The 9,654-nt window shown below is 52.7% G+C and overlaps 1 protein-coding gene across 1 annotated transcript; it reads right to left on the bottom strand.

Annotated features, from left to right (window-relative positions):
• Positions 1–743: 743 nt before the first annotated feature.
• LOC139061332 (uncharacterized) lies at positions 744–7,743 on the bottom strand. The gene is made up of 3 exons (XM_070541206.1): positions 6,528–7,743; positions 1,612–1,760; positions 744–855 (listed from the first exon to the last, which is right to left on the bottom strand). Exons 1-3 carry the CDS (start codon positions 7,740–7,742, stop codon positions 798–800), a joined length of 1,422 nt encoding a protein of 473 aa, XP_070397307.1. The 5' UTR covers position 7,743; the 3' UTR covers positions 744–797.
• Between the last annotated feature and the right edge of the window lie 1,911 nt (positions 7,744–9,654).

The following is a 9,654-nucleotide window of genomic DNA, read 5'->3' as shown; positions in this document are numbered from 1 at the left end:
ATTTGCCTGTTGACTGGAATTTCCCATTCTCAATTACGGATGTCGCTTTTCTACTTGATGTCAGGTGGTTCTGTAACTCAGACCTGGCTTCCGGGCGACACTGATTGTATCGTGCGCCTCTGAGCAAGTCGACACACACAGTGGTTGGGCATCGAAAAACTGTTGTATCTTTATTGTGGTTGCTTTTATATCTTCGTGTGAGAGGGTGCCGCATGCGCAGAAGTGGTTAGGGGGAAAGAAGGATGCGCTGCTATCAGCTCGTCGTTCCGTGGTGGCCAAGTATGATACATCTCCTTTCCCTTAACGAAAAAAAAAAAGACTATGACCACAAGGCAAGAAAAAAAAAGCTAGGAGACTTGACGGAAATTCGCTTCGTATTGCAGCCGTTGAGGCTTGTTGCGCTGACGGGTTGACCTGCGGGGCTCTGCTTCCGATGTCTCCACTTTGGGGAAGACATCGTATGTATGTTGCTTGTATGTTGGCTTGTGGATGACCAGTTAACCCGGGTGCACTTTTGCCTTGTTCTGGAGGCTCCTGTCTTTCGTTTTCTAAGCTACTATTTTCAGCGTTGCTGTTGTCATCTTCGTCTACCCTGCGGTATTTTTCTCGCGTTTGCAGCAGGTGTTGTCTGTTCCGCCTTAGAAGCCTTCCATCCTCTGTCTCCACGATGTGGGACCGGGGAGCCGCTTCTTGAAGCACTCTTGCCTTACGTGACCAGTTGTCATCCAGTATGCGTACCGTGTCTCCTTGCTGCAAAGGGTGCAGCGCTTTGCCCGTGACCCGCTGTTGATGCTTGACTATTGGGCATCCCAGCTCAGTGCTGTATTCCGGAACGTTGGTGCGCAGGCGCCGTCCCTGTAACAGTTGGGCAGGTGAATGGCCATCCTCTAGTACAGACACACGATAAGACAAGAGTCCTAACCAAAAATCGTCGCAAGATTCAGTGGTCTTTTTCATAATGCGCTTAACTATCTGTACTCCCTTTTCAGCAAGTCCATTTGATCTCGGAAATCGCGGGCTTGATGTAATGTGCTCAAAATCATATCGCCTTGCGAAGTCTGCAAACTCTTTGGATGCAAATTGAGGCTCATTATCTGTAAGTACTTGCACAGGGATCCCGTAGCGCGCGAATATCGCGGACGTTTTTTGTACCACCTCATGGGCCGTCATTGTAGATAACTTTTCCACTTCAGGAAAATTGGAGTGCGCATCGAACACCACTAGATGCTCTTCCCCGGCGAAATGGAATATGTCGATGCCTACTCTGTACCACGGCATACTAGGCGTCGGGCGCAAAATAAGGGGCTCGGACTGCTGCTTGTATGCATATTTTTGGCATGCGTTGCACGAACGAATCATTGATTCAATGCTGCTGTCTAGTCCAGGCCAAAAAATAAGAGCGCGCGCTCCATACCCAGATGACCTGCGTGCACCTTTGTTAGCATTTCGCTCCTCATGGACTTCGGTATGACAATATTGCATCCTTTCAGTAGTATCCCGTCAATGACAGATAGCTCAGCCGTAAACGGACGTAATTCCCCTTGAACCATTGTTCCACGCGACAGTTGATGCATTACAGTACTCAGATAGGGATCCGGTAGTGTCTCGTACTGAAGGCGACGTTTTGTCGATGGGGTTACCATGCACGAGACTAGACGAACTGCATGGACCTCGATGTCCTCCATTGCTGCCGGGTTTGGTGAAAGCGAGGGCGCACGGGAAAGCATGTCAGCCAGGAGCAGGTCCTTCCCAGGAACGAACTGCAAGTCATAATTGCATTTTAGAAGGCGAACAAAGAAACGCTGTAGCCGGGGCGACATTTCTCCGATGTATTTTTTGCGATGGCCAACAACGGTCGGTGGTCCGTCTCTATGAGGATCTTGCGGCCATAAGTAAACTGGTGAAATTTTTCGCAGGTGAACACTATGCCAAGCGTTTCTTTCTCGATTTGCGAGTATCGCGTTTCGCTATCAGTTAGCGTTCGCGAGGCGTACATCACTGGGCGCCATTCATTCTGGTGTTTTTGCAATAGCGACGCGCCAATTCCGATGGCAGATACGTCTGCCGAGATATTTCTTTCTTTAGTTTCATCAAAAAATGCCAGGAGCGGCGGCGATGTTAAGGCCTCGCAGACGTCTTGCCACTCACGCCGATGGGCGGTAGTCCACTCAAAAACCGTATCGTCCTTGACGAGGCTTCGCAGCAACGCCGTTTTATCGCTTAAGCTGGGTACATACTTTCGGAAATAGTTGACGACAGAGAGAGAGAGAATAAACATTTTTATTAGGTAAATGCAGCTAGGGAGAGGCGTCCTCATTCCAGGATGCCTTGAGCTCGGGCCGCGTCCTGGGCCCTCGCAATCAGCCGTTGCTGATCCTCGAGGTCGGAGCTGGCCAAGGCTCTCTCCCAAAGCTCGTTAGTGGGGTAAGGGTTCGGATGATTTAATGGTGCCGCTCTGCAACCCCCTACTATGTGCCTGAGGGACCCGGGCTCTGCGCAGAAGCGGCATTGCGGAGAGAATTTTGTAGGGTCTATGAGGTGATTTCTGGTTGGGTGGGGGAATGTATTGACCTGTAGAGCTCGGAGGAATCGCTCCTGCTCTCTAGGTAGTGACTTGTGTGGGGGTGCATATGTTCTGCGGGTTAGCTTGTAGTGTTGTGTGATGTCTTGGTAAGAGACTAGAGGGTGCATGCGCTCGGGTTCAGATTCCTCGGCGTCGGCTCGGTGGGTCAGATCTCGAGCCACGTGGTTGGCGACCTCGTTGCCAGGAATGCCTTGATGAGCTGGCGCCCAGATGATCATGACTGATCTCGTTGGCGGCTTTTGCTTGATGATCCGGAGTGTAGTGGCATGAATTCTGCCGCTAGCAAAGTTGCGGCACGCCTGTTGGGAGTCGGTCACTATGACTTCAACCTCTGTTTGGGAGAGAGCGAGGGCTATGGCTGCTTCCTCGGCTTGGAGGGGATTGTGTCGTGTGAGCGAAATGCTGCTCCGATGTTCTGTGTTGACGACTACGGTGGCTGTTGTGGCTGCGCGTCTGGAGTAAGAAGCCGCGTCAGTGTAGGCTGTAGAGGATAAAGTTCCGTATCGCTTGTGTATGGCCAGGGCGCGGGCCTCCCTTCGCTCTGCGTGGTGCACTGGGTGCATATTGCGAGGTAGAGGACGTACGGTGATGTTTCTCCGGATGGCATGGGGTAAGCTCACAGTCTGAGGCGGCGGATGGCTCAGAGGGGCAGAGAGCCCCAGGCGTAAGAGAATAGATCTCCCTGCTTCCGTAACCGCCAGCCTTGTTCGCTGACTGGATAAATGTGCCTCGATCAGCTCCTCGGCCGTGTTGTGCACACCTAGTCGTAGTAGGCGTTCAGTGGACGTACTGATTGGCAGGCCCATCGCCTGCTTATATGCCTTTCTGATCATTGTGTTGATTTTCTTGAGTTCCGTCTCGTTGAGTAGTGCGTACGGAATAGCGTAAGTTATTCGAGACACGACGAAGGCTTGGACAAGCCGAAGCGTGTCCGCCTCCCCCATGCCTCTTGTCTTGGTTGTTATTCGCCGGATCATGTGCGTAACTTGGGCTGTTGTATTCTTAAGCTTTTGAATTATTATTGTATTAGTGCGATCCGACTGGAAAACCATTCCCAATATCTTTACGCTCTGAGACGGAACGGTGGTGTGTCCCTCCAGTCGTATGTTGATAGTGGGCGAGTCGCTTCTGTGCTTCTTTCGCGGTGAGACCAGGAGTAGCTCCGACTTTTGGGGGCGCAGCTGAGCCCGCATGACTTAGCATAGGCGCTCACCACGTCTGCAGCTTCCTGCAAGCGGCTCTCCATTTCCCCGATGGACCCTGTGGACGACCAGATGGTAATGTCGTCAGCATATAGGCCATGCCGGATCCCTGGGATGTTATCGAGGAGCGGCGGTAGGCCTATTAGGGCGATATTGAAAAGGAGAGGGGATAACACTGCGCCCTGTGGTGTGCCGCGCCCGCCCAGTAGGAAGGGGTTTGTGGCTTTGTCCCCGACCTTTAGGATGGCTTTTCTATCGGAGAGGAAATCTCTGATATAGGAGTACGTCCTGGCCCCACAGCCCAGCGCGTTTAGCCTCTGTAAGATTGCTGTGTGCTTGACGTTATCGAACGCCCCTTTAAGATCTAAGGCGAGGATAGCCGTGGGGGAGTTGCGTGTCGCTGGTACAATCACCTCCTCTTTCAGCTGAAGTAGGATGTCTTGAGTTGAGAGGTGTGGACGGAATCCTATCATCGTTGTTGGAAGTTTCCCCGAGTCTTCCAGGAATGGTTGTAACCGATTGAGAACGATGTGCTCTAGGAGCTTTCCTACACACGAAGTGAGGGAGATCGGTCGTAGGTTCTCAATGGCTTGTGGCTTGCCTGCCTTCGGTATCAGACGAACCTCGGCTATTTTCCAGTCCTCGGGAAGGTTTCCTTTCCTCCATACTTCATTAAGATGAGCGGTAAGCTCTAGTAGCGAGGGGCTGTCAAGATTTACGAGTGCCTTATTGGTAATTTGGTCCATTCCCGGGGCTGTGTGGCGTCTCAAGCCCATTATCGCCGCTGTTACCTCATGTAGATGAATGTCCTCATCTAGGAGCTCGTTAGGGGTGCCGGTGTAGGGTGGCAGAGGCTCCGATGGCTGTGTGGGAAAGTACTGGGCTTTGAGAGCCAAAAGGAGGTCCGCCTCATTTCCAGGAAATTGGTGAATTACTCGGGCCATATTGTGGTGGGATTCCGTTTTGCTGCTGGCCGGGTTGATTAAATACCTCAATAACTTCCACGTCTTGGAAGTACTCAGTCTTCCTCTCAAGCTGTCGCAGAGGGATAGCCAATTCTCTCGGCATAGCGTGGAAGCGTATTCCGCAGCCTCTTGTGTGAGTAGTGCTATTCGCCTCTTGAGCTTGCGATTTAATCTTTGCCTTTTCCAACGCTTCAGCAGGCTACGCCGGGCTTCCCACATGTGGAGCAAGCGGGCGTCGATGCTTGGAGTGGTGGTGGATGTTTCAAGCATTTTGGTGTGTGCCTTCACATCCTTCTGAAGCTGAGTGATCCAGTCCTTAATTGACTGAAGCCGTTGGCTCTGTTCGTTCGCAGCTCTTTCTTCTCTGATCTCCCGCAGCTTGGTCCAATCCGTGAGGCGAGCTGTGCCTATCCTGGCTTTGTATTCGAGCCCATGGAGAGTGGTGGCTAGCAGCGCGTGGTCGCTGCCTAGGTACTCCTCCAGATTGGTCCAGCAAGCTTGGGGGATATTTCTGGTGAGGGTTAAGTCGGGGTTCGTGTCCCTTTGAACGCTTGTGCCGAGCCTCGTGCTATTCTTTGGATCGTTGACAAGTGTGAGATCCATGTCCTCAATAACTTTGTGAAGCATGTTTCCCCTGGGGTTGGTGTACGTATAACCCCAGAGGGGGTAGGCTGCATTAAAGTCGCCCACAATTAGAAGCGGATGGTTGCGTGCTGCGTGCGTGGCTTGCTCCAAAACCAGTTTGAGGACCGATGGCGCGCTTTTCGGCCGACAGTAGACGTTTAGAACAAACATGGGACTCTTCTTTGTTGCCTGTGGGATAATTTCGAGCAGAATGGCAAGCGGGTCGGATTGCTGGAGATGGTGTTGAACGGCCACTAGCTTCTTACTGACCAGGGTGTGAAGGCTGCTGCCTGTATCGGTGCCATAAGTGACGTATCCGGGTAGGCGGACGTGTGTGTTCGTTTCTTGCAGTGCGATGATTTCGGGTGGTCTTGTTGATGTAGCGATGTATTGTATCAGTGATCCATACTTGTTCTTGTAGCCCCGGCAATTCCACTGCCACACCGTGGTTTCGCCTGGGGAGCCCCCGCGCTTACTGCATATATGTTGAGGCGGAGCCATCTTGGTTATCAAGGGGTGGTGATGCGTGCACAAGATGGGGTTCTGGGGAGCCCAGAGAATCTGGCAATTCTGGTAGGGTCTGATGAGCTGTTTTCTTGGGGCGCCGGCTCTGACAAGCTTCCAGTGCTAGTATGCGTTCCTCTAGCCTCATGATGCGTTCCGCCAACTGAGTATTAGAGTGTTGTTGTTGAGTTGCGTATTGTTGTTGTTGTGCCGCTGACTGTTGTATAGCTGTGAGTTGTTGCTGCATGGTAGCTTGTAGGGATGTCTGAAGGCTCTGAATAGCTTTTGCTACTACCTCTTCTACCTTCTGGAGAGTGGCATATTGGACGGGTATGACTCCCTGCGGTGCTGTGGGCTGCGCGGTTGATCGTTGCGGTGTCGGGTTTGAAGTGACTGTGTGAGCTGGCTGATCTTCCCGTTTCCGCTTCTCCGGGGGTGGGGTTGAAGTGTTTTGTGTAGGGGTAGTGCTATTTCTTCCAAGCAATTCATCTTTAAGTGCTACGAATTCTGCGTGTACGCTAGTAATTTCTGATTTGAGTTTTGCGTTTTCTTCAGTGAGACGCCTAATCTGGGCATGTGCCTGTGCCAGCTCTGTGTCAACAGGGGGGGGGGACGAGCTTTGGGAGAAACAACCTGTGCCCAGCTCACCTGCTGCGTGACCTGCGCTGCTCCCTTGCTTCCCCTCCTGCCGCTTGCGGAACGACCACGGCTCGAGGTCCTGCCATGGGATGGCGTCCGTCGTCGCGATGAGGTCCTACGCCTGGAACCGGAACGCGGCCTGGAACTGCTCCTCCCCTGGACAGCTCCGCGTCGTTTCGGGGACCGCGACTTGCGGGATGCGGAGTGCTCGCCACGCGGCCTCGGAGACGAGGAGCCTGCTCTCGGGGTCTGCTGAGGTTTCCGGCGGTTGACGGGCGGCAGGAACCTGTTGGGGCAGGCTTTCGCTGCTGTCGGGTGATTTCCACCGCACAGTGAGCACCGAGGGTGGCACTCGTGCTGCTCCGTTGCTAGCGAAGTGCCGCACTCTCTGCACTTGGGTGTGGCGGGGGGCCGCGGGCAGACGTCCTCTCTGTGGCCTGTCTCGTTGCAGGTTCGGCAATGTGGCACGGTTCTCTTGTAGAGGTAGCACCGCAGAAGAAGGCCGGAAAATTCGATGTAATATGGCACTGTTTTTCCCAAGAATGTGATCACCATGGTGGTTGTGTTTCCCAGTCTTCTACATGTTAGCGCCTCGTATCCGGGAGATTCAATGCGTTTTAGTAACATTTCGGGCGTGGTGTCGTGATCGATGTTGTATATTACCCCTTTGCAGGAGTTATCAGGGGAAATTCCGTATGATGCAATATCATATGTTGTTGCATCAATTGTAATTTTTTGCATCTTGCTTAGTGCCGAGGCCGTAGCTTCTGAGGCAGTGCTCAGAACAAGGATGTTTTGGTCTTCGTCGATGCGTATTTTGAATCCAGTGGAGCCGATTTGTAGCTTTGCCTCATTTGTGATGGCGTCCACTAACTTCCCTGGGCTCACCTTGTTGAGCTGCAGGCCGTTCCGTGGACGAACCGCCAACTTGTAATCATCGGCAGGAAGGGGGGGTTGTCGGGGCTTGCGCATCGCCGGTCGGCTGTGGCGGAGAACGGGCTTCGGTGGCGTTCGGGAAAGTTGGGGCGTGGTCGAGCGTGTCTGCAGCCGACGGCGACGGGCGCGACTGGTAACATTGATCCAAGGCTCACTGTCTTCTTCGTTCTCCCCGGCGGCCGGAAGAAGTCCTTGGGATTCGCGAATTTCCATGTCCTCGTCCTCCGGGGCCCCGGTAGACGATTGGTGGGCTTTGTCGGCGTCGGCATTGAGCAGCGCGTTCGCCATCTGCAGCGGTGCGGCGGCCGAAGCCTTTGCTAGGCCTCGCCACTAGCGAAGTAGGTTTAGCGGGGCGGCCCCGCTTCGAAACGTGATGTGGCCGTAAAATGCAAAGTATAGCACTTACACCCTCAAGTTTGGTGTTGACGTGCTCTGGCTGACTTCAGGCACACGATGATTACGTAGAATCTGGATGCGGAGGTGATTTCGCCGAAAATGTAGCTTCTGTGCGGAGCAGATGTGGAGCCCATCCGACCCGTCGCCACACTTCGTCGTCTCTATCATAGTTGACGACACCCATCATTCTTCTCACGGCATTTTTGTCTTCCGGCGCGGGCATGGCTCGGATGCCTTCAATCAACTCGGGGCTTGGGCGCACGCCACCTTCATTGATTATGTCACCTAGAAATGTTCTCTCCTTCATACCAAACGCACATTTTTCAGGATTAAACGTGAGCCCTGCTTTTTCTGCCTTTTCTAGCGCGGCACGCAAACGTTGGTCATGCTGGGTTTTGTCAGCACCCCAAATGAGGACGTCGTCGACGTAAACGCGTACTCCTGGGATACTTTCAAAGATCTCAGTGAGTGTCTTTTGAAAGACCTCACTGGCAGACGAAATGCCGAACGGTAGCCTTAGGAACCGATAGCACCCGAAGGGAGTCGCGAACGTGCAGACGCGTGATGTAGCTTCATCAAGGGGTATCTGATGAAAACCAAAGTTGGCATCCAGTCGCGAAAAAAATCGAGCACCTGAAAGCTCACTTTCTATATCTTCGCGGGTAGGCATCGGGTAGTGCTCACGTAATATGTTTTTGTTTACTTCTCTAGGGTCCATGCATACTCGGAGAGCGCCGTTCTTTTTTCTTACCACAACCAGAGGACTTACCCATTCGGTGGGTTCTTCTACTTTGACGATGATGGACGCCTTCTCCATGCGTGCCAGCTCGTCACGCAATGGTTGCTTCAGTGTCAAAGGTACTTTCCGAGCAGGTTGTACGACTGGAACCGCGTCTGGTCGCAGAACCATCTTGTACGTTCTTTGTACGCAGCCCGTTCCATGAAAAAGATGTGCAAATTCTGTTTCTGGCCCTGCTCTTCCACTTCGCCTGACTGAGTCGATGTTTGCTGGGACAATGCCGAACTCGATGCATGTACTCAAGCCAATGATCGCTTGGCGTCCTTTCTTGACGATAAAGAAGGCAGTATCTCTCGTCGTACCGTTCATCTCTAGTGTTTAGTTGCGACACCGAGATGCTTGATCTCGGAGCCGTTGTAGGCAGCCAGCACTGCTGCGCTCTTGCGCAACGTGCTCACTTTCGAGATGCGCTGAAAAATGCTAAGCGGAATCAAGTTGGCTTGGGAACCAGTATCGACTTTCAATTCTATGTCGTGACCAGAGACCTTGCCACGCACTGTCCAGTCTTTCCCTGGTTTTGTGCTTACGCCACAGATGCTGACGTCAAGGACATCAAAGCTGTCTTCACGATCTTCCTGAATGCCGTGAACTTGCGGGTTCTTGCAGCACGATGAAAAGTGATTCTGCTTTTTACATGCGTAGCAAGTTTTTCCGTAGGCTGGACATTGCCGTGGCGCGTGCGCTCGACCACAGTGCTTGCACCGGCCTTTTTGTTCTTTGCCGCGTTCATATCGGCGAGTGGAGTCTACTTGCACGCGCTCGTTGACCCATGCAGCATTTTGTTGTGCCGCCGCTTCAGCTGCTTTGCATATGTTCTCCGCTTTTTGTAGAGTCAAGGTTTTGTCCCGCAACATTTTCTCTCGGACAGTCTTGTCATTAGTCCCGAATACAATCTGGTCCCTAATCAGAGACTCTTCAAGGGTCCCGAAATTACAAAGCTTGGCTTGTGTCCTCAGGTCACGTACAAACCGCTCGAATCGCTCTCCTTCATCCTGGACTCGCATA

Source organism: Dermacentor albipictus, chromosome 6 (genome assembly GCF_038994185.2).
Source record: "Dermacentor albipictus isolate Rhodes 1998 colony chromosome 6, USDA_Dalb.pri_finalv2, whole genome shotgun sequence".
Classification (NCBI taxonomy): Eukaryota; Metazoa; Arthropoda; class Arachnida; order Ixodida; family Ixodidae; genus Dermacentor; species Dermacentor albipictus.
This window is presented reverse-complemented; position numbering and strand designations above follow the sequence as displayed.